Source organism: Kryptolebias marmoratus, linkage group LG1, assembly GCF_001649575.2.
Source record: "Kryptolebias marmoratus isolate JLee-2015 linkage group LG1, ASM164957v2, whole genome shotgun sequence".
Classification (NCBI taxonomy): Eukaryota; Metazoa; Chordata; class Actinopteri; order Cyprinodontiformes; family Rivulidae; genus Kryptolebias; species Kryptolebias marmoratus.
In genome coordinates this window covers 14,216,333-14,242,234 of record NC_051430.1, presented here as the reverse complement: position 1 = coordinate 14,242,234, position 25,902 = coordinate 14,216,333, and the positions used below count along the sequence as shown (strand labels likewise).

The window sequence follows — 25,902 nt, the reverse complement described above, 5'->3', positions numbered from 1 at the left end:
GCGAACCCAGAGCGCAGACTCGTAACGTGAAGAAACAAATTTATTAAACTAAACGATAAACGAAACAAAGGGCTGTTGAGGCAGCAACACAAAAACTAAATCCAAGAACTCAGAGAGAAAACGTACAACCAGGACAGGACCAAGGAACAGACAGAACTACACGATGAACCAGCAGAGAAGCGGAGTAAATGACCGGGTTTTAAACACAGAGGATCATGAGTAAGTGGGCACAGGTGCGTGATAATCCGTACTGACAGGTGGAGGTGGGCGTGGCAGAAAACCAAGTTTTGACTGAGGATGAAAAGAAAAACACAGGAAACAGAGACAGCACAAAAATGAAACCAACAAAGATAACTAACAAAAACCAAGAAAAACACAAAGAAAAACTCAAAACTTCAAAGAATGAGGTCGACTCCAAAAGTTAATCAGTTGTAGATGTACATCCAGTGATTACTTTCCGAGAGTTTCATTAAAATCCGTCCACTCGTTCATGAGATGTTTTGCTAACGCTACAGACAAACGGACACAAGTGCGCCTCCCCACACACACAGACACAAGCAAAAACACTATCACCTCTTGCTTTTGGTGGTAAGAGATCACTAAAACTGAAAAAACAAAATCTGCCAAAATTGTTTTTAAATTTCAAACATAAAATGATAATAAAGAAGCAGAGAAGCATTACTAAGCCACGTTTCCTTCAGCAGAACCCAGCAGATTTTGATGCATTCAGACATAATTTTTTTCCCATCAGCCACCTGGATTTAGCACAAGCATGAGCCAGAATTTTATCAAATACTAATTTTAGTCAGATTATTAGTTGAATCAAATTTTACCAGCAAAGTATTGTTATTTTTTTCATTTTCAAAAAAAGGCAGAATCCTAAAAATATTAATTTCTTAAACTGCTACTGAAGATCTTTATGTATCTTCACACCTCGCTGATGTATTAAAAACTCAAACCTGCATTAGATTTTGCTTCCAAGACTTATTTTTATAACCAGGTGGAAATAGTTGAGTTAAATCAGATTCAAGGATGTATGGATATCAAAAAGACATGTGATCCATGTTCCAGTTGGATTTTGTCAGAGAACCATTTCCTTACAGGAGTTTAAGCTGCATTTTTGTCTCGATCTTCTTTAATCACTGTGGCTTAGCGGTGTGGAAGTCCTCGGGGGACTTTCTGGTCTTTTTATTGTTTTTGTTTGTTTCCACAAAGACTGACTGTCATTGCTGTTTTTGACCACTCTGCCTCATGCAGCGTAAACCCTCGAGCAACTCTAAACCACATCGTCCATTTTCCAAGAGATGAGGGTGATTTGGGTTTTTTTTTTTATTGGGAGGGGTTGGGGGGCAAAGTTGGAGAAATTGTTTTAGAAAAATGACTTGCAGCAAAAGAAATTACAACATGTGGTATGGTTGGGATATTGTCAGAAGAGCAGGGGTTTGCGTCTTGGCCCAGTTTCTCCCTGAGTCGTTGCTCATATTTGGATTACAGGCAGGAGACAGTTTATAATGATGGCGCAAAAACTCTCTGGCCTCAGACCAAAGCATTGTCTTGGATGGGACAGCCAAGTTCTGTAAATGTGTCCGGCCTTATGAGACACAACATATTTGTAAATCTGTGAAAACATAGAGACACATCGGTTGTAGATCTAGAACTATAAAGTAAATTAAAATTAAACAATGGATTGAAAACAAAGACTGTATTCGATGGAGAGCTGCAGTGCTCCCTGGTGTGTGTCAGTGTGTGGCCTTGTAGGTCTGTGTGTCCAACTCTGAGTCTCCATGTGTCTCTGTGTGTCGGTAGCTGGATGGGATTTGTTGACCAGAGCGACGGGAGAACAATACTTCTGTTTCCAGTCTGCGTGTCGCAAGGCTCATTAGTGCAGCGCTGAAAGACGAAGCTCTGCCCACCATTTCCTCCCTCCGAGGTCCGTCTCTCTCTCTCTGTCTGTCTCTTTCTCAAACACACACAAGCAGGCATCTGCCGTCTAACACTGACAAACATCAGTTTTCCATCAAACAATAATCATTATATTCAACTCAAATTAGGTGATTATATAGAGATCTTAATTTCCAACGTGTTTTCCATTCTCCTCGGAGATGAAAAGTTAGCTTGTTTTGTTTTCTTGTAATGTCTCGCACTCAGAAAGTTCTGCTTTAAATAAAGTCCATCTCACTAAAATGACATTTTACATCTGTTAATATGCATTGACATCCATTCTGTGCAATGAAAAATGCCATTAAAAGAAAGAAAGAAACGTTTTCTGGGCCTCGGCAATACAATGATGCGTAATAATGTTTTTTAACTCTCAGAGTATATTGCTGTAAAAGTAAATTGGCGTTAAATCTTTCAAGTTATAACACAGATAGATATATGTCTTTAGTGTAAAGTGAAAATTAGGAGAAAGCATTTATTTCCAAATCACTTGAACTCTGTATCTATTTGACAACCTAATTGATTGATTTATGCTGCAATAACTTGCTCAAATAAGCAAAGCCTTTTCTTGAAAATGTGTAAATAGTGTTCAGATGGATAGTTCACAGATGTGCAAGATGCCCACTCCACATGGACTGATAAAATACAACAACATCCAGGATGATTTAAACCCTAAATGGATAATTCAGATTTCTGAAAGTGGGGTCTGTGGAAAGGTTATAAAGGTTATAAATAGTTAATATCTCACCTGTTGTAGATAGCTCTTTGAACAACCTCAGTTTGGAGAAAGAGTTCATTTTTTTACCGTATTAACAAGCTAATGGCTGGTCTTAAAAATAATTATATTTATACTTGCAAATGCTACCTAATGAACAAATACATCACTGTCAGCTTTGCATTATACAGTTTTTGTGTTGAAAATATTAAGATATTTCTGCTGAAAGCAGAACACCACAACTAACTGCTGGTGCAGCTATTTCAGCTTTATTAAAAAAACTGACTGACTGGTAGTTCATCAGTCTGGTCAGAATTTACCTCTTTTTTTCCAAATCGAGGTCACTCAAAGAGCTATCTACAACAGGTGACATATTAACTGTTTGTAATCTTTCCACAGAACCCCTCCAAAAGGCCTCTTCATGATTCCTTTCTCGTTAGATGAGAAGAAAGGATATTTGCAAATGCACAAAAATATTTTTAGGTTTTGATTCAGGAGACTTCAAGACAATTTTCTAGCGCACCTCAGTCCATCAAGCTTGGACTGAGAGAGGGCAGCTGTGCGCAGATCTTTTCAGCAGGAGCTCATCATCAATAAAAATACCAAAATGTTGATGCTCCAAAGACAATCACAACTCACGTGTGACCAAAAAGGTTTTATTGTTGTTAGACAAGTTTTACTTCACTTTGAAGTCTTAGTGGAACATGGGCATGTCTGAAAGCCTCTTATAGTCTGTGTGAAATATTTGATAAATGACCTTTACATGTAATATAAAACTAACCCATCCATCCATCCATCCATCTATTTTCATTACCCGCTTCTCCATTCCAGGTCGCAGGGAGCTGGTGTCTATCCCCAGCTGTCATATAAACCTAACCATATACACGAAACAGTCTGAATTTGTGGTCAGGCTTCAAAGAGTGCGTGTGTGTGTGTGTGTGTCTCGAAGGGTTTTAACAAAAGCCCACTAACTCTGATACACTCTCTTATCAACAAGACGGGGAATGTGAAGGACTTCATCACAGACAACAGGATCTGTGGCACCACACTCAGCTCCTGCCACCAAAACAATCCCTTTTTTCAATTTCAGCTGCTGCCCCTCGCTACTTTGGCTGCAGACGTCTGATTTTGTTTTAAGACCTTCGGTAACTGCAGCTCGGGCAGGCCTCACCTCCCACTCAGGCGATGACTTGTCTCTGTGCCCTTTGGAGGAGCCTGTGCCCTCCCTGACAACAGCTTCACAGCTCAGCGGCCTTCACGTCGATGAAAACAGCTGTCACCGAGTGAGAGGATAACAGCAGAGACAAGAAAGACTTCAAAGCCTCATGTGCGCCGAGCATAAAAATATCAAACTGGGATTCTGGACATTTTTACTGTTGCTTTTCTTTTGTGCAGTCCTCAGCACCAGCGTGTACTTCTTTAAGAAGCTACATTATTGTTGGGGAAAAGATACCTTTTTTTTTCTTTTTTTCTTTTTAAGAGCAGTGCTTTATCCCCCTTCACCACATGTAGCCTGTATGATTGGATTGTGACAGACTCAAGCTCACTCTCAGCCCAAAAGGAGGCATTGTCCAACACCAGAGGCTGCCATTAAGAATGTGCTTTTTTCCCTCACAAACTCCTCCTGATCAATGGGGCCGGTCCTCTGCCATTCTGAAGAGTTATCGCTCTGTGGGTGCAAGGGATGAGCACCTGGGCCTCATGCAGCCTGGAGAGGAGCGATGTGCTCGTATTGGGAAGCTAGGGGGTAATAATGAAGATCTGTAAAGAGCCCCAGACACGAAGAGCTCCATTATCAGCAGCACAGCAGCAGCAGGGACTGGAGTGCTGACATTGTCTGGGCCTCGGGCCTGAAGGAAGCAGGGAAAAAGGCCGAAGCCAAGCAACGCTACTCATTATCAGCAGACTGGAATCAAGAATTTCCTGTTTTCTGTTTTGTTTTGTTTTGGGGTTTTTTTAAGACATGACATTAAAAGGCTAACACTGATACTTTAAATGTACTTTTGCCTTGAAGCAAAAGCCTGAAGTCAAATCTGGATTGAAGGTATGCTGGAAAAAATAGGCACCATGGTTCCTGACAGAGGTCATTTAGAAAATTTCTGTGCTGCGTGTCATTTCCTGTCTGGTTGCCGTCTCTCACAGAGGCCCTTGCTCATTTATTTTTACAGTTTCCTTTTTCTACTCTTTTTTACTAGCTAGCTTTCCCCTGTAGGGAGGGGCAGGTGGGTTAGCGGATTCAGAACGAAGCAAAATTGTCCCTGTGTATGGCCCCCACCTCCCTACTCAACACACTCTCTCACAATGGGGTCTCTGTAATGCAGGCCCCCAAACGCACTCTCGCCTTCCCCCAAAAACAGGAAACCAGGATTTGCAGAGCTCTTGTTTTTCCACTAATTTCCTGCTATACTGCTCCTTCCCCTGATTATTTTCTTTATTTTTTTTCTCTGGTTCCTCTCAGATTGGATACACTCGATCAACATTTTCTCTGCAGTCGTGAAAATAACTGCTTTGGTGCAGCCAGGAATCTAAAAACACGAGATAGATTTTTATTCTTTTCATAAATCTGTTGTCTTCTGGGCTGCCAGTGAACACCTGCTGAAGATATTTCTTTTGAAACACAAACAGCTTGTACTCAACTTGTACTAGTGACTGACATGGATCTGAACTGTGGATCCAAATGCACCATCATTAGCTGAATTTACAGAAATACCAACATACTTTTACCAAAGTCCAACATTTCCTGAGTTGATTATATGTTTCTATAATCTGCAGCAAGAAGAGATGGAGGCTTTTCTGCCAAGGAAAATGCTGGAACCATTACAGACTCCAGTTTGAGGTTTTTGAGGGGCCAAACTCTGTGGATTTCATAAGACCTATACCAGCAATCAAAGCATTCAGAAAGTTGAGTTATGTATTTAGTGAAACATAAATAGATTTTTACTGTAATATTTGTTGAATTTTCTTTGTTGACCTAAAGTTAAGAAGATCAGTTTTCTGGTTGGGGTTTCTTCCAGTGAAAACTATAATTTTGTCAAACCGAGTCAATAAAACAATATGTTTGAAGAGCAAAGGACAAACTGATACCTTTGAGTCTCGTTTTAATAAAATATTTTCAGCCAGTAGGTGGACTACAGCCTGCAGAGGGTGTCAGATGGGAGGAACAATAAGAGATAGAGAGGGTTGAGAGAACAGAGATGCAGAAAATCAGCGAAGGAGCACAAACGGAAGTGGGGGAAGTCAGTCCAGAGAAAGCTCAAGTTCCTTCAGAGGAAAATGCCATTGAAATCATATCAAGTTTGCCCAAAGAAGTGTGTGTGAGAGAGTTACTGTCATACAGTCTAAAGCATACAATTTGGTAATGGGCTTACGGGGGGGCTTTCTGGCTGTTTCAATAAACCCCCAGAGCCATGACTGAGCTAGGCTTGCAATACAAACACACCCTGTTCCTTCAGTTTATCTGAGAGACACATCTGGAGTCTATCAACTCCAGCAGCACCCCCTTTCTGTTTCCACTCTCCAGCACGCTTAACCCCTTCCTCACCCACTCCACCCCTTCGTGTCACGCAGTCTTATTAGGCCATTGTTGCCTAACCAGGAGCGACTCGACGGTGTGTGTGTGTGTGAAAACACACATTATCACAAATGTTCGTTTTTTTCTGTTACCAAGATGTGTGACCTCCACACCTCCCCTTTGCTTTCTTCGGAGTGGTGGGCTTCGACAATCTGAACCTTATCATTCCCAGATTGTCCTAATCAGAAAGTCCTCTTGCAGTTCCTTTAAATTCATAATTATTTGTACATGCTATAATAATCACAGTTCAAAAAAGACAAAGTGGATGAGAGTACTTTTGTTTTCTCCAGTTCTCCTTCCATTTTCCTCCCTTTCTTTCCTCTAATTGACCATCTGTGGCCGTCTCAGCTCCTCTTCCTCTTTGTCAGATGGTAAAGTTGTTTAAGTTGGACCTCTTCCTAACCCCAGCTGCTCAGAATGGTAGGGGCAATTTCAAGGTTGGCTTAAGAGAAACTCAGTAGCTGAAACCAAGTGGCCACTCTCCGAAAGTAGATGCTATCAAATCAAACCCATACAAATTACTGCAGGCGTTCATAATTGCAGCGTTAACTGAATGTATGGTTTATTGTAAAGTATGTCTGCACATATTCGTGACAAATGAGCACACACTCTTATATGTCCTGCCCTTGAAAGAAGGAAAAACGACTCAACAAGAAAACTGTGATTATCTACCAGGATATTTTGCGCCCATAATCCTTTGCAGTGCATCAGGTAGACTCATTTAATGCACATTCTTACTGCAGAGGTCATTTCTGACTTGGCTTTTTATAAAGTCTATCATAGTGCCAACACCGCAAGCCTCTGAACAGTCCTAACCACAAACCTCACTCCTGCCTCTCAGACCTGTCCACTACAGACACCCCGCTGCTACCTCATCCATCATCAGAACTGCCTTTGCCCCCCACACCCCCACCCTCACTCCCTCTCTCCATGTGGGACGAACAAACCTGATAATGAGGGCCCCTTGTGCCCTTCCCGCCTGTCCCGTGTCCCATAGTGCAATGGGGCCCCGTTGGACAAGAGCCAAACTGCCTCGGCCCTCTTCGCTCATTATTCTCATTACCTTCCCTCAAATCAGCGCAGGACAGGCTGCTGGGATCTGTCCACAACTCATAAACGTCTTGGCTCGTTAGTGCAGCTGCCAGCGAGAGCTCCCGTCACGAAGGGTGTGCGCAGAGGTGGAGGTACACAAATAGGTGCATAAGAGCACTATCAAAGGCCCGATGGTGGATATTAATGTTATTGACCAAGCACAGAGCGGGCACCGCCACAGAAGCAAGGTATGATTAAAGCCGTGCATTCATCCCAGGAGCTGTAATTGCTTGAGGTATTTCAAGATCCAAATGTAGCTGTTGGATGGCAGGTCTATTTAAAAGAGCTACAAAAACACAGTAGTCCAATAAAAGGGCAAAAACAAACAAGCCTAAATTGCTCCTCTGTATTTGGGTGGTTTGGCAGGTTTTGAAGGCAACAGTCGCTTCGAGGAGTTTTGTCCCAATGAAAGGGCTAAGTGTGTAGATTGTGGCACTGTTTGGCCTGTGAGGCCTGAAGGAGGGTGGCCTGCCGAGGAGCTGGATTTTCCAAACAACGGCAGATCACACTGCATTCGACTCTCGGCCGATGTCTGGAGTTGAGATGTGAGTGTGTGTCTGTGGAGAGAGTTACCAGGCTCGTTTGAAAGGAGGGAAACTGCCCATACTAGGAAACACACTCCAGAGTTCCTGTAGAACTCACAACATGAGTGTGTGTGAAAAGTGTGTGCAGTTTGAGGGGAAGGGGGGGAGCAGACTTTGTTTATCCTTGTCACATCGGGGCAGAGATGCAGTGTAATTCCCTGATGTGTGTTTACTCAGCCCCAGTGGGCTGGCCTTTGATTACAGCACTGACCACATCATATGAGTAAGCGTTCACTACTACTGCAAATGACAAGCACATGTAGACGCCATACTGGAAACAATGAGAGGGACCTGAAGAGTCGTGACAGGACGGGGAGACGAAACAAAACTGAAGCATCTCAGTGTGAAGGCGAGGTGAACCCAAACCTTGACTGTAAGCTTGCCACACGATTGATCGCATCAAACCTTTTCCACAACAGGCAGCAATTTTCCTATGAGCTCAGATGTAATTATAAGCTGTGCGGAGAGCTCAATTAAAGGATGGAGACGTCAGAGGGAATGAACAGACCTCCACCGCTGTGTGTCAGAGATCCGGCAGGGGCTGAAGCAGAGGAGTGAAATCAATCCCGTGTGATTTATGTTATCTCCTGTTTTTACACCAGATGCCTGCATCTCTCACTGTGGACCACAACTGTGTGCCTGTCTAAGTTCGTCTTACTGTTCGGACTGTTTCACCCAGATTTTTCATGAAACCTCACCCTGTAGCACCCCCCACCAAAACAGTTCTACTGCTGCACCAGGTACAGAGGCCAGGCTGAGGTTACCTCACCCTTTGACCCTTCAGCGCTATAAGGAGCCTTGTCCACACTTACAAAAACAAACATCATCATCTCACTTTACATCAAATCCTCTAAGCTTCTGCTCTGTTCTGGTTTAACTTTTATATCAAGTATGTCAAGCTGCATCAGGATCCAGTTGTGCTGTCTTCCTGTCAACAGGTTTATCTGTGTCCTTGGTGTGGGTGAGGTGAGAGCTTACATCTCGGCCCTGAAACTACCCGCCCCTTGTGTGCTCATGGAAAAAAAAGAGAGAGGAAAAAGAAAACAGCAATTTCTGCAAAGTTGGCTTTTGTTCTCGGCTGGCACATCTGGTGTGAGCTCCAGTAGGTAGGAACTAACAAGCTAACGACTGCAGCAAATTGCTGTATTTTTCTTTCTTTCAGCGTTTTCGAGAAGCTTGTTAGCTTCATGGGTGGCAGCTCCGAGTGCCATGTGGTAGTAATATCCCTTCAGCATGCCCACAAACCTCCCAACAAAATAAGGGTTGCTGCCAGACTGCGGGATCCACACTGGAGCTGAATGTGTGTTCCTGCGAAAGCTTTACTGGGATTTTTTGCCAGAAAAAAAAATGGTTTGGTGCGAAATAGACAAAACCTAGGAGGATACATGACTTCACAATATTCTTGAAGGTAGCAGCAGTCTCTAAGCTCCAATATGTTTGACCAGAAGACAAGATCTGATATTTGTCTTGAGGGTGTTAACCTAAAAGTTAGAAAACCTGCTTTGCAATCAAAACTACATGAGAGCAAGGAAAGTTTCCACTTGCATTTTTGTCACCAGGAGCCCTCTGCATGATATTAGTCATCTCAGAAAATATCTTGTCTATCACTTGTCTTGCACCCCATTTAAAGAGATTACAGCTCTGTGAAGGAGGGCCAGACTGTCTGAAAGCTGCAGGCAAACCTGCCAACACGAACCTCCTGCCAGAGATCTCTCTTATCTTGTCTCATTGGAGTGGGGTTTACCCAATAATGAAGGACCAGAGCATAATTATGTGAAGTTTTCAACATAACTCCGTGATATCCAGTCTGAGTGGATCATCCTCCCTGCTGGAAAGGAGCCCATCGGTGGATAAATGGACTCAGAGCTGCTTGAAATCAGCTCAGATCTCAGTGATACACTCGGCAAGGCCCGGGCCAGAAGCGAGACGCATTGCATAAATCGAATGTAAACAATATGCATGACAGAAGTGCAAAGCTAAATAAAGAAACAGAATACTCACAGCTTCTCCAGAGAGTTGAGTCCCATGAAGGATCCATTTTTAAGAACACAGATTTTGTTGTGGCTCAGTATCCTGTAATTAAATAAAAGCATATATACGTCAGTTTCACTGCTAGGGGTTCAAATTTAATTAACACGCAATAAACACAAATAAATATATAACGAGAACTGAAAAAGTGTCCACTCTGTGCTACAGTCATGAGGGATTAGCCTGACCAAACACTTTATCCAAGAGGCTTTCAGTGAATGTGGGGACAAAAAAAGGACATCGGGATCAAGAGGGAGCCTGTGATCTTGATAATCATGCTGCATATGTTTCCTACATCTAAAGAATGATTTTGCAGATCAAACAAATGTGGCACAGTTCTTGTTAATTATCTCTTACTAGCAAATCATTTTTGGCAAATCTTCAGGCCAGAGGTCAGAGTGCCGTGGGACACATTGGAATCACAGCTGAAGAATGCTTTGTCCAATATGGTCATTCAAAATGGACATTTTTAAGTAATCACTCTGCTCTGCCAAAAGAAGTGTGTGGAGACTTTCAGTGCTTCCTTTGCAGGAGTTATTCAGTGTTAAGAGCTTATCATTGTCCTTGAAAATCTTTTTTCATGGAAGACTGAAACAATTTTAGCAGAGCAAATGTTTGTCGGCTAAAGGAGAAGCTTAGTTCAGTCACAGCTGCTCAAACCTCAGCGGACCCTTGGTGACATTTTCCAAGAAGAAAATTGCTTGGAAAGAGAACACTGACAGGCGAAAAATTCTTGTTTTCCTTTCCACTCTTATCTCACAAAACACATTTAAGACAGAAAAAGCTTGGCTCCTTTCTTAGTGATTCAGAACATTAAAAAAAAAAATTCAATCTCTGGCATTTCTTGAAGGAATGCATATCGCCCGCTGCCCTGTTGTGCCAGAATTTTAGACTAATATCATCTCATATTGACAAATGAGTTGTAGCCAATTTGGTTTAAAATTAAAAATAACTTTTTATACAATCTGATCCAGTATCCTGAGATGTCACACTCAGGATATGGGTTGCAAATGAATCTTAGCTACTACCACATCATAGTTTAGCTCATTATTGGTAAATTTGACTAAGTTATATTAATTTTAGCGTTGGCTAATGCTGATTATCTATGGAAGTCATCTCGAATTAGGTTGGCTCCAAAAGTTAGTCCTAAATAAACACTGAATGATTACTTTCTGAGAGTTTCATTAAATCTGTTTAGTGGTTCACGAGATATTTTGCTAACAGGGAGTTAAGATTGACACCAACAATTAATGCAAAAGTTTTACGTTAAGATGTTGTGCAACATGTAGAGCTCAGAGTATGTGTTGTGAATTACTCTCAGGTATTACCACAACAAACTTCAGCACAATATCTGTAAAACTCACCAAATTCTATCTATTGATGTGTTTTCTAAAATCAGTTGGCTTTAGCGGCCATCTTGAATTGGGTTAGACCCCAATGTTAATCAGTTGTAGGTGTACATGCAATGATTACTTTCTGAAAGTTTTATTAAAATCCAATTACCGGTTCATGAGATATTTTGTTAACAGAAAGACAGAGTTGACTCCAATAGTTAGAGGCAAAATTTAAAAACTATTTTGTGCAATCAATTAGCTCCTTGACTAAAAGTTGGGGATCAGTCTTGGCTACTAACACACTGAACTGTAGCTCAACATCTGTAAAACTAACTGAGTTAGAGCCAGTTTTGTGTTTTCTCAGGTCAGTTGGTTGTGGCGTATGAAGCAAAAAGTCTGTTTTATTATTTCACTGTTTAGTCATAACCAAAGACCTGCTATATTCCAAGCATTATTTTAGGGAGACGTATTTCCTCATATTTTGGATCCACAGAGTCCTGCCGTGGCTACAGGCGGCCATCATTAACACCCCCTTCAGCTTCACCTCGTCTCTGCTCCCACCACACGGTGCTTAATGGGCTGTCTGTGACATTAAGTGCGTTCTTAATCGAGAGAGCCAAGCTGTGTGAGCGCCTTTAAAAGTGGGAGCTGACTGCGAACAGTCTGTGAGATTCACAGATTCAGCAGCAGCCGTCAGCGCCCCCCACACACCCTCCCCCCATACCCCACACCCCCTGTTTCCTGCCACATCAATAAAAACACTGCCTTCAGCTCTGCGCCTTCCACTTAATGGCCACATTTAATCGTCCAGTCTTGGTATGGTGGGACGAACTGGACTGACTCACCTCTTCACTTTAACTTTTGTCAACAAGCAATTTGAAAACCGAAGAAGAAAAAAAAGAAGGTCAATAAAAATTATTTTATGAGCACTTTATTTTTAGACAAAAATTATGAAAGACCGAGAAATTTATTTTTAAACTGGACTGCAACCATGGGACTGGAGCAGTTCCACTGTTAATGGCTGTAATAATACAATTAAGGTCGTTAGGCTATTTTATGATGCATTTAAGTCCAATTTTCCCTGTAATTCCATCTTTATTATAAATTGCGCTGTAAAGGGTATTTTATCCAAGCATCAGAAATAGAGCTCAGTCCAAATCAGAGTTATTTATGACTAAGAAAAAAAATAGTTCAGAAACCCTCAGGGAGTTTTTTATTTTAAAATAGATCGACGATATGTCTCAACATTTTGGACTGCATGTTAGACAAGAAGAGTCCTTTCGGGGCATAGCCCGAGTTTGAACCCGTGACTCCTGAGCCTTGAAGGTCTTTCACTTGACTTTGGGCTCAGAATCTCTTCTATAAATGGATGCAGGCCCGAGATGAAAGCTACAGAAGACCCGGAACTGCCTGAATAATTCAGTACAGATAGGAGAGGAGAAAGTCACATCTGGCAAAGACACAAGCTGTTTAACTCGACACAGACGGCTTAGATGCAGACAGTTCGTTTTGACTGAGCTTATTGTGCTGAGTAATGATTATTTGCAGGGTACGGCACTAAAAAAAAAATCAGTTCATGTATCGTCAAATATGGACAGATGTGCATATAGGCATGTGTACATTTGGGTTTTATCACTAAAATCTCTCAGCTGTGACATTGCAGCACAGAATTTTTCAATCAGCTTGATTATCTGTATACAAGAACTTGAAAGCTGACTTGTACAAACAAACAAAACGCGCAAAATGAGCTAACCGAATTCTTCCAACGAAACAACAAAAGGCGCAGATTTCCAGGAACACAAAGGAGCTACAGAACCTGGACGGTCCTGCAGAGTCCCCGAAGCCTGATGTTTGGAGCACAGTCGTAGCTGAAGCACATTGTTCTTTCATAAACACCACAGAGAGTGCAGCACTGAGAACGAGAGACAGGCAGAACGTCTGTAAACAGACAGAAATAGTCAGCATTCCCATAAGGCTAAACAGGAAACCCAGCCAATTAGCTGTTTGTGCAGAGAGCGGTCTCGGAGGTCAGGGGTTGTGGAGAGAGCCCTTCCGGGACAGCCATCAGACAGACAGAGCAGCGTCCGGATGGGAGGTGACGGCTGAGGCCCACCAGAGAGCATCTCTGTGTCTCTGCAGCACGTAAAGATCAACAGAGCGTCGCAAGAAGAGAGAATGAGGAGCTCCTCCATCAGGGAGGGACAAATATCAGAATCACAGCCGACTGAACACGAGTGGACGTAAGAAACAGAGAATCTGCCTTTAAGAGCTTTTGAACGTACGCTACGAGACCTGGCCTCCCACTAATTCAGTCAGATTATATTATAGATGGTATAAGCACTGCATTCACCATCTCCTACTTCTTTTAACCCCTTCAGATCACAATGGGCTCTCAGAAATTAGATGAACTAATTGAATCCATCTAATTATGGAAAAAGAAAAAAGAGCACAGCTACATACCAGGCTCCAGGCTCCTGTTCAGCCCGTTTATGTAATTCATTTACAGAGAGATCAAAAAGCAGGAGGTCATATGGAGAGAGACAAATCCCAGAGAAGCACAGACACCGGCTTGTCTTGGGCTCAGAAAGTACAAAGACACAAATACAAAATATATAGAAAACTCGGGCTCTTCTTTTGCAAGGGGAAAATGATTTTATGACATACATGTTTATATAGATATAATAACTGTGTACTTTTCAGCTCTTTTTTTTTTAAATCGTCATATGGTCAATTAAATGTTTTTGAAACTTTCCAAAGCTTCTTCACTTATCTTTAGTGTGACAACGGGAAAGTCTTTAAACAACTCAGTGTAAGTCTGAGAAAGAGGACTTGCAAATTTACACACGTCCAAAAATGTCTCTTAAGTTGTTTTTAAACAACACTGTGGTCCAAAATCACCTTCTGGCCGGCTTTGAGTGTCAAGAGCAACCTTGAAATGGACAAAACACAGATCTGCTGTGAACTGGAAGCTGAAGAAACGTCTGCGTCTCTCTTTAAATTCAAATAAGTCGTAAATTGCTGAAGACGAAGAGGCTGCCGTCCAACAAACGATGTCAGACTGGTGAAAGTTTGCAGCTGGACAAGAGTGTGAAGAAAGCATAACTGAGAAAAACCAAACGAGTCATCGCTCTGAATGACCAGAGGCGAGACTGCAGGAGAAAAAGGGAGACATTTTACCCCAAGAACACCTGAGCAATGGAAAGAAGGACGATGGTGGCATCTTGGCATAGCTGTGCAGCAAGGAAGGGAGAATGGTGGTGGTGGTGGTGGTGGTGTAGATCATTCTGTGGAGCAGCTTTACATCCAATATTAGCTGAACTGAAAATAAGTGTGAAACACACTTGATGCTCTTTCTAAAATCCTATCAAACTAACTTAAATTAACTCTTTGTGGCCAAGAAATGTGGTCAAAAATACAACAAGAAATTTATTAGAAGCTCAAGCACGTCAGAAAAAAACCCATCCTAGATGTCTTCAAGAAACTGATGGCAAATGTCTTACAACACAGGACAGCTCCTCCTTTATTCTTTAACTTCAAACGTCTGGATTTTGTGAAACCAACACATTGAAAGATGTTCTACTCAGAGAGTGAAACTTTGTTAAAGACCTGGCATTCCTTGAAGAAATGCATATTGCTCACCACCTCTCATGCCGTAGGGCTTCTAGCTGTTTTCGTCAAACCTTGAAAACAATATCATTATCTCACCGAATATTGCTCGAGTATGAGTGCGAGAGTGGTGAATGACTTTCAGCCACTACCACGTCACATTTTAGCTCGATATTTGTAAAACTGACTCAGCAGCTCATTTCTTTTTTGTCACTTTGATCCGCGGGCACAAAACCCTTGAAGGTCTTACGGCACTCTGATGATTTGCTCCCCATCTTCCCTCTAGTTTCACTGCGTGACAGTACGACACACCGCCCTGAGCTCCAAGGCCAGGACACGTGTTCACGGCTCCACCTGAGTGTGATGCAAACAGGAACGGCTCATCAAACTCATCCAGGAGCTGCTGCTGCAGGTTCCTGTCAGCCAATCAGCACGGGGGGGGGGGCCAGACGAACAGAGAGGAAAAGCACATCCTCCTGTTGGCTGTCCTGTCTGCAGCTGAAATGTTGTGAACTTAAACACAACAGGATGTCCTGTTAGCTGGCCCCTACCTCTGAGAGTCTGCTGTCAAGATGCTTTCACTCTTCATCCTTCCTCTTTGCCAGACACAGTTAAAACTTTGTTTTGTTTTGGAAGTTGGAAGCCCACAGGAAATGCTCCAGCCTGCTTTGGCATTTAGCGTGGGATATAAATGAGATGCACTTGAATAAAAACGCACTGATTTCAGCTGCCCTCCGCAGGGCTCTAAATATTTAGCCGGACTCATAGAGAGAGCTCCGGGTGAGTTTGCGGCTCTGCAGCAAACCACAAGCAGAACAAAAGGCCTTAAGGAAAGATTTAGATGAAATAAGGATTCATCCGTGGCCTAAGCTGTCTATTCTCATTATTTCTGTAGTATAACTCGCAATTCTTGAATGTCAGCTGTGTTTTCTTTCATTCTGAATACACAGAATTAGTGCAGCCACTCCAGCAGAACCGTTTAAGGTTGGAGGACTAAAAGTGACAAAACAACATGAGTGTTAATTAGACCCTCCGTCCCTCAGCCCGCCTGATCATTGATCTAACCCTCCGAGACGAAAAGAATAGAGGCGCACAAGTTTACTGTGATAAAGTGGGAAAATAAGCCAGTGGCTGCTGTGTCAACATCAGTTTAACTTTGGATTGCTCTCTTACCCTTGAGGACCACACGCAACGTGAAAGACAAGAACCCTTGAAAGAGCCTGGTAATGTGGCAAAAGTCCAATCCTGCAGTTCAACGACCAAAAGGAGGCAGATAATGAAAGGGATTTTAAACGAGGGTCTCAGAGAGTCATTATTGAATTAAGCCTGGTTTAATTACCTGATTTGATTATGTGCATGCTGGCTCTCATCACAGCAGTGCTTAAATTCATAAAAATAAAAATGAAACACAATTAAACCTTATGGGATCTGAACTCTGCTGAAAGCAATTTGATTATTCATTTTTTACACCTGCAGGGACAAACAGCTGTAAGTGCTGCCGGCGGGACACGCTTTGGGCTGGAATACTATGATATTTCTGCTGAAATCACTGTGTAATGTCAAATTTACTGCACTGTTAAAGTTTAAAAGGGAGCATTCACATGGACCACTATGACCTTTTCTGTGTTTTAGATTTGAGTTGTCTTAAGATGACGGCAGTCCACTTGGGTTTTGGTCCTGGTTGGACTAGCTGTTCGCTCTCTCAGTCTGGTCAGAATTAAACACTATTTCTTCAAGCTGAGGTCGATCAAAGAGCGATCCACAACAAGCAGGATATTATATTTGTTCAAAACCTTTGTCCAAACCTCACTTCAATAAATCTGAAATATCCCTTTCATTTTAAAATAAATGTTACAATAAATATGATGGGTTTCCTTTTGAATTCTCAGATTATTGATAATCAGATATGATCATAAAATAAAGTGAAATGTGTACATTCAGGCTGTTATTCTTGCTTGCATTTTTGTTGAGTAAATTACAAAATGTTTAAGACCAAATCAGGAACAGGATCCCAGTTCCATAACAATAAAGTTCTATTCTTTTATAAACAAACAAACAAAAAAGATTCTTACCATAAAAACAATCATAGACGAACACTTGGCAAATAATTGTGCAGAAATAAACAGTATATGTTGCTGCCACCAAACCAGAAGGGGGTAAAACACACACACACACACATATAAAGTACGTCATCATTTGACGGCAAGAAAAATTATTCACAAGCAAAGCCTGTTCTGAATAGCTAACAATCTTTCCAGTGTTGGACCTCCCAGCAAGTTCACCCCAAGTTCAGTCTGAGCAATGCTCAGATTTAAAAACATAACAAAAAAAAAGAGTCAGAGAGCTGCACCCTACAGCACGCCTCACTTAGATGTTAAATGTTAAATGGTACAGGACAGCTAGAAAAGGACTGAAGAAGTTCAGTTTGTTTGGAAGGATTGTTAGGAGAAGCCTTTTCTCTCCAAGAGGAGCAAAGCTGCACGGATTTGAAAAGTTGCATCTGATAAAACATCTGGACCAATATTTTCTGGATTAAAAAAACAAAGTAAAGATGTTTGGCCATATTTAACAGAGACATGTTTGTTGAAAACTCAAACAAAGGACATTAGCAGCATCACCTCACTGTTGAGCACGGTGGTGGGAGGCTGATGATTGGACGATTCCTATTCTGAGCTGGTCGTAACAACACAACTGTAAATGCAAGTTCATTGTGGAATGATGGATGATACAGGGCAGCCGTACAGCACTATTTATTTATTGTTAACAGTATTATCGATCTTAAACAGTTCCTATTGGTGCCAGTGTTAAATGCTTCAGACAAGAGAAGCAAATGGACAAAAATAAAGAAGATAATTACCAACCAGGTACAATCAGAAGTTATGTTAAGTGTGGTTTTTCAAAATTAAACTACAGGGTTTATCTGCTACTGAAACTGGCCTTCATAAGTGCTGTTTCAACAATGGCAATAAATGTATTGTTTTCTTCTCATCAAGTGTTATTACATCGGTAAATATAAACCAAACACCAGCAGTTCTCAGACGGATCTTGTTATATCATTCGTTAACAGTTTGGGATGAAAATGTTCAATCCACCAGAACCGTTTTCTAGTCTAAAACTGTCCCGGTCCTTATACTTTTACAGAACCTTGTATTTTACTAGTATTTTTAGTTTTGGCAGCTCCTGTGTATCATTTAAAAATACAGCAATATGCCATTACATTCAGATGTCATATGTTTGAAATAAAATGTTTCATTCTCTGTTGTGACTGAGGTTTGGCCTGACGAAGCGCAGCATTTGCGTGTTCGTACTTTCGGTAAACTAATTTCTCATTTCAGAGAGTGTGTGTGAATGCATCCTGTGGAAAAAAATAAAATAAAATAAGGATTTTATTGCGGTGCGTCTCAAGTTTAAATTAAAAATGAATGCAAACGCTTTAACTGCGTTTGGGTGAAATTTGGTGGATTTGTTGCTGTTCTGTTTTGTTTTTATGAACCAAGTAAGTGTTTAAAATTATGAATGGTTGCTGCCGGTGTCTGCAGCGCCCTTTAGAAAGTTTGCCCAGTACAGGCCTGGTCCCTCAGTCTCACTAATGGACCCTTTTGCAGAGAAAAGATGAGGACGGCGGACAGGAGATGGATGAAAGAGCATGAGCAGAGCGATCTCTCAGGCTGGAAGGTGGTTGTGTCATCTTTGTTACAATAAGCACTTTATAAGAGGCCTCCAGACTGTGCGGGCTATTCAGTGCATGAATCCATCCAAAGAGCTTAACCCTTTTGTTGGAAAAAGACACAGAGCTACCTACAGCCAGCGTTCCCAGCATTCCCCCACCCCCCTGGACCCTGGGCCTTTCCTCACAGAATTGGTCCAACAGAGAGACTAAATGCCCTCCAGCACAACAGGCACTTTAGCAGCAAACACATGTCACGATGTGAATGTGCCCATTGTGCCTGACCCACCGAAGGGCTTGTCGCGGCCACCAGGGAACGCTGCCAAGCTGCGAGCCCCATTAACCGCCTGTCAGGGAAAGGAGCATCCATGTAATTGCATGCAAAATATTGTTAATGAAATCACCCTGCAGTCCCTGATTGTGCATGTCAGTCATCAAACAGGAGAGGGACCTATATTCTACCGACAGAATGTGGATTCTTTAGAGATTTAAAGACTCTCGACTTGGTTTTACAGTCATAATTTTGTGTCCTGATGCTCGGCGCGGGGAGTGTGCTCCTGCATCTTGGTGCAACCACTCATTACAGAGCGAGCTGCGTTGTGCTTTGGTTAGCAGGCTGGGCCGTGGAGTTAGGCTCTGTGGTTTCTGCCTGCCTGTGTGTGTGTGTGTGTGTGTGTGCAAATTTAGATGCACCAGTGTGTGACCTATCAGATTTATTTATATGGAAAGCCTGTATGTTCAACTCTCAGTGTGTGTGTGTGTGTGTGTGTGTGTGTGTGTGTGTGTGTGTGTGTGTGTGTGCATAAGTGGTCCAAAAGCTACCAGTCTAAAATTAAAATCTGGCTTTTCAAAATGTCTCTAATTAGAGAGGGGAGGACCGAGGTCTATTTTGAGAACTGTGGCGATGCACGCCCTTCCCACATGTGTGTGCACCAGCAAACAGGCTAACACACATGCACGCACTCCCCACGCAAAGAGTAAGTCTTCTGAGACAATTCATCAAGTTTTGCTTACAGTGACTGTCCGTGAAATGTGTTTCTCTACACGGTTTATTACAGCCGAACACTTAGTGACCTGCAGTTGCCACAAATATTAACAACCAGCACACAAAGGCAGCCGCCGCGCTGTAAAACCGCTGTGAATTATTGCAATATTCAGAGTCAAAATCTCATCAAAACAGGCCAAATTGGGACGTTTATAGCTGCGGAGCGGGAATACAATGGTCAGTTTAATCACTGTCTAAAGTGTTTTTACAATTTTAATGAGGCAATTTAAAGAGAAATAGCTGTTTGAGACAGAGGGTGGAATATGGTGGATGCCTGGCTGACATGGTCTCATTGTTCTGTCTCATAACAAGCTTCTGTTTTCTGCTTCTGAGCAAAGATGGCTGGGAAATCAGGCTGCTTTACAAAAAAAAAAAAAAACAACAATGGTCGGCTAAAATCTTTCTGCCAAAGATTGTGTTTTGTGTAATCTTTAAAAAAAAAAACAAGTTCCATTTTTGTTTATAGCCCAATTTAGGTAAATTTTCAGGCTTTTTTTTCTTTTTCTTTTTTAATTTGTAATGAGTGCTCATTACCCATGTTTAACTCAGTGCATGGCGATCCAGTTTCAAAACCAGAGTTTACCACAAATTATTAAACCAAGAGACATGTTAGAAAAACATGGTCGACCAACATGTTTTCCAGAGAATGGTTTGATTAAAGATGAAGAAACACACATTCATATTAGATTTGGTGGTTTGTTGCATCCACAGAAATTTTAATTATTGCTTTGTTTCACAATTTGATGCTTGGATCTCTGTGTGCAAGCACACACATACACAAAAACACACAGTTTATGTAAGGACAAGATAGCTGAGTCTAATATCATGTCGACCAGCTGCTGGTACCTCTAATATAATGCAAAAAATATCTAAGTAAAGTGTTTGCTTGGCAGCTGGATTCTGGATCTTTGAGCTCATGATCAGGTTGAACTGAGTGTCTGAGGGAAATCCACAGTAGTTTAAACTACAGAGCATCTGATCCTGGCAGCAAGCATCAGGAGTGTGTGAGTGATGGCCTCGGATGCTGCTGAAGCTCTTCTTTATCGACAAAAGGACCAAACATGAGCCTCACTTTTCTTACGGGAAAGCTGTCAGTCAACCATCTGGAACGTCTGGAGTATATGTGATTCTTGTCCGCTCTGGTGAATCCCAGTAGCGCGTTTTTGTTTTTAGTTTCAATCAACATGTTTAACTGGTGTTAGAGAGAGAGGTCCTTCTGATTGGCTGTTTAGCAGAACAGGAGACGGTTCTTTCTCAGTTTCAGAGCTTCTGGTCATAAAAACATCAATATCATCCCCACTCCCCTTGATTCTTGTTTGCTGTAGGACTGATTTTGAGATTTTTCTATTACCTGTTGCCACAAAAGATGGTGAATCATGTGCATTCAGCAAAATATCTCTTAATCCACTGGACTTATTTTAATTGAAGTCTCAGAAATTAACCATTGGATGTACGTCTACAACTGGTTACCTTTTGAAGTTGTTCTGATTTAAGATGGCTGCTACAGCTGATCAAAAATGGCTATACCTGAGTCAATGTTACAGATATTAAGCTAAGATTTGATGTGGTAGTAGCTGAGAGTCGTTTCCAACACCGACTCTGAGCATTACCAGCTCACAAACTTTGCTCTGCAAGGTGGCGGGTGATATGCATTCCTTCAAGGAATGCTACTTTCACTTGTTACAGGAATATTCTTCAGATTTATTTTGGTAACTTTTAAGGCTACAAATGGCCTGACTCCAGTTTATTAAAATGAACTTTCACCTCCTTATAGTTTACAGAAAATGCTTTGGTCTAAAAATAGACGTTAGGTCTTAGATGTTTTATGATCCTAACTTAAAATCAGAGGTGATCAGGTCGGAGGGACATTAGAAAATGGTTTCATATGCAGAAGGACAGAGTTGCAAAATGGTCATTAAAATAAATATAATGTGTAAATATGTAGTAAACAAGTGAACACAGACATGGGATCATGAATTTACAGCTGAAGTCAGACGTTTACATCCACTCATCATGAGCAACAGTATCATATTAATTTGGGGCTTTTAAAAGTAATTTGAACCATTTCTTTTTCATTTTTACCCAGGGTGGAATAATTATGCAACCTACAGCTTCATTGATTTAATAAATAAGAACAAGTTGAAATTTATTGTGAATTTTCTGGAATCCACCCAGGGTCAGAATTATATATATATATATATATATATATATATATATATATATATATATATATATATATATAAATGTGTGTGTGTATGTGTTCAAATATATCCACAAATCCATCTACATGTTTTAAGCAGTTGTACTAAACGTTGTCTTTGATGTGAAAGGGCCAAGGCCATTAACTTTTTGTTAGTGATCATGATTGACTGCAGCCTGTAGTTTCTCCATACCAACGCAAAAAAAAAATTTAAAGTTTGACAGCACTTATTGGATTAATGATCTGCCACCCCGAGATGAACTGTAACTGATTAGGATGTTCAGAAGCAACACAGGAACCACTAAAACTGAAGTAAGACACCTTCAAGCTTGATTGAGAAGCCCTTGGAGGAGTCTAGGTGGGGCTTGACTCCTTGAAAGAACACTGTACCAACTGTCAAGCATAGTGATGGTAGCATCATGCTGTGGTATCGGGCCATTGCATGAATTTAAATCATTGACATTGAAAGTTGTATAGTCATTCTTCCCTGTGAAAAGAAAGGTTCAAATCAACCATTTAAAGCCCAAAATTAATATGACCACCACGCCCATGAGTGCATGTAAACTTCTGACTGCAGCTGTAGTTCTCTGTCCTACAGTAAAACTCTTTAAAACTATAATTACGTTATTGTATTTTATAGTTTAAGTTGTTAGTTTTAGCTGCTTTATACGACTCCTATATAAACCTCTAACCCAAAGTATATTATAGTTGTAACGTCTTAACAGACAGATGGTTTTTGTATAGAAAAATTTAAAAGAGATCCTGTTTACTTCAGAAATCATAATGAGTTTTTGAAATACAGTAAATACAGCTTGACTGACTGATTTTTAAGAACAGACGTAGCAGAAACACACACACACACACACACACACACACAGACACATGAGCCACAGGCATTCCCAGTATAGACACCCATTATCTCCATGTGTTGTCGACCCAGAGCAGGAACTCTAAGAGCCTCTGTGGTCAGACACAGGGAGAGGGAAGTTAGCGCTGGCAAAGAAAAGTCCAAGTCAGGCATTTTTGGAGAAAGATAAGAAGAGAGTGGTAAGAAAGAAAAAACTAAAATAACAAAAAAAAAAAAAAAAAACACCCCTCTGGGGGGGATGACTTTACTATGACAACACATGGATGTTATTGCCAAGCTTTAAAACACTGCAGCCTTCCGATCAACAAAACAAGGTGAGAAGTGAAAATACGCATTCATCATCCAAAATAGTCAGGGAGCGACAGCGGCGTAGACCCACCAAGGCCGTGCTCCCTCGACCCATGGAGCACAATAAAATCCAGGGCATGTGTGGCACTGGCAGGTGCTGCAGCTGCGGCCTCAGTCCTCGAGTATCCAGTGTCAGGCCTTTGTTTGCCTTTTTGATTTATTGCTGACCACTGCTCCATCAAACATGTGCAGAGGAGAGCCTGCTCCCCCCCTTCTCTCAACACCTTTCCGCACATAAATAAACTGTATCGCTGCAGGAATGCCTGGGCTCCGGCATTCTGCCTACTATAGGAATTCTTCTCCCTGCTGATAAGATGACGGTTCGGGACATTTTGTCAACATCCTCCCGTCTCAACACATATGAATCAAGAACCCAGCAGAAACCATCAACACAGCTGCGGGTCCTTCAGAACGCAGGGGACACAATGTGGCTCAGAAGACGAAATGATTATTAAAAGCACACAAAGTCATGATACCACTGAGGAGAGGGGGCTCTAAAAGGACATGAATTCACAAAACTCATCAGATGAGGAACAATTAGTTAAACTTTGGTGTACTGTACTTTCTGGAGTGGTATCATGTCAACCTTGTCAATGACCTTCTGCTCATACTCATGCAATATTTCAAAATCTTTCACAATCTGTTAGCAGTCAGAGAACATATTGGGGTTTAGTTTTAGCTACTGACACACCAAGTTTTAGCCAAATGTCTGTAAAATTGACCGAGTTATAGCCATATTTAGTTTTGCTACAGCTGATTTGCTGTGGCAGCTGTATTGAACAGGGTTGACTCCAAAAGCTAATCAGCTGTAGATGTACATTCAGTGTTTACTTCCTGGGAGTTTCATTAAAATATGTCTGCAGGTTCATGAGATATTTTGCCAACAGACAGACAAATCCACCCATACCCACAGAAACAGGCAACATTATCATCTGCTTTTTGCCTTTCAGCAGTGGGGTTATGAAAATCACTAATTATCTTGACAAACATAAGTGGTAATTCTGATTTGCCCTTATAAATGAAGGTGTGTGTGTGCATGCTTATTGTTTCGTGTGTGTAAAAGACAGAAAGAACATTATAATCATTTACGAAAGATTTCAAAGTCAGTATATGGAAGAAAATATCAAATCATGAACCAAAAAGTAAAATACTTCAGTCATTACTCTGTTGAACTTTAAACAGTCATAGCTCAACTTAAAAATGAGCAGCTGCCTAATGAGGGATCAGTTAGACCAACTGACCAATCAGAGCAGGACAAACTCTCCTGGGGGCGGGGCCTTCAGATTTAAGTAATTGGTGCTTAGAAAGTTGGAGAAAAAGATGTTCTGAGGTAATTAACTTAATTTTTTAATAAATAGGGTCATTCCAGTGCGTTGAGCAAAAATAATTTTAAAAAATCCAAACTTCTAATTGATTATATTATGTTTGTTTTATTTTTTTAAACACCTGAAAGCTTAGAAAATAAGGGAAAAAGACACCGATACTGTTTATTCCTAAATAAAAAGAGCACAAGATCCCTAAAGTTTGGGTTGATTTTGAGCAAATAAAGAAACAAAAGGAACAGAATTCTGAACTAGAGTAAGCTGGACACAAAAACCCAATCCTACTTAAATATTAGGTAACCTAGAGAGGACAGAAGTTCACCAGATTCTCTTTAAATCACAAGAAAATCGTCTAATCACTTGCTAATGTCGCTTCCTGTCTGCTGTACAGCTTTGAGTCTGCCATCAAACAAATCAATGTATTAAAGTCCAGCCTGTTCAGCACCTAAACTGTTCGACGCAACTGTTTCTTTACAACCAACAACATTAATGATACCAATATTGTTGCCCTGCTGGGATATTTTTGTCTCGAACTGTGGGGCTGGAGATCCATCAACACTGACCTCCGTTCAGGAATCGTCTGCAGCTGTCTTAAGTGAGGGGGGCATCAAGGCCACGGGGCATGCTGTCGCCCCCACCCAAAGCATCTGTGCCCACTCATTAAGGTTGGCACACACCAGGCCGAGGCCATCCGTCTCTGGCGACGATGACAGCAGAATATGCAGAGGGGAGGAGTACGGTTTTGACTTTGGTAAAAACCACAAGCTACGAAGCACGAGCACATTCACACAGAAACTGCCACTGTACATTCTCTTCATTTGTCTGGTATCCATTAAAACATTAAAACAGACACAGCTGCCACCACACAGCCCTGAGAGAGAGACACTGTTCCCTGGGTTCCCTGAGCCTGAATGTGTGAGAAACGTATTGATCTGCAAGAGCAGCTTTTTTCTTTTCCTCTGAAAGAAAAAAAAAACAAAGTTCCTGCTTCCAATCTTCAAAAGACTAATAATAATAATGCTATAAAAGATGTTGGAAGTGAAACTATGTTGCTGCGAGAGGCGCCTTGCCTCCTCCTCTCGCCTTTCACCCCAGTGCTGAAGATCTGTTAGTCAGAGGCTGGGGAGTTTTCAGTCTCCAGGGGCACATCTCTCTGAACTGCCTGCCAAGCTTATAGCCCCCCCTCTCTCCTTCGTTCTCTCTCTCTCTCTCTCACTCTCTCCCCCCCCCAATTTGGTTTCTCCTCCTCCTCGTGCTGAACTTTCTCCTTCACTTTGACCTCTTATCAACCTCTGTCATTTCTTCCTCTCCTCGCCACCAAAGCGTTTCACGCTGCTCTCGCTGCTTTCTGCTCTTCCTTTCTCTACCCTTCCGCTCCTCTTCCCCCTGAGCCGGCGATCCAGCTCCTTTGCAGCCGTCCATAATTAGGCCTAAACACGGCCTGTGCAGGCTCACATCTGGAAGAGGTTTGGACATGGCAGTTTCCTACCAAGTCGACTAAATATTTAGGTTGAGAGTTACTGCGTGTGGATGAACTCATGATAGAGGGGGTGGGGAAGGGAGGTGGGTGTGTGTGTGTGTGTG

General features: G+C 41.6%; 1 protein-coding gene across 1 annotated transcript in view; it reads right to left on the bottom strand.

The window, feature by feature from the left end:
- The window catches only part of adgra2 (adhesion G protein-coupled receptor A2), a 38,903-nt gene that overhangs the window by 10,102 nt on the left and 2,899 nt on the right, over positions 1-25,902 (bottom strand). The window contains exon 3 of the mRNA XM_017417361.3: positions 9,902-9,973. Coding sequence (XP_017272850.1) covers positions 9,902-9,973 — 72 coding nt within the window. The remainder of the gene's footprint in view (positions 1-9,901; positions 9,974-25,902) is intronic.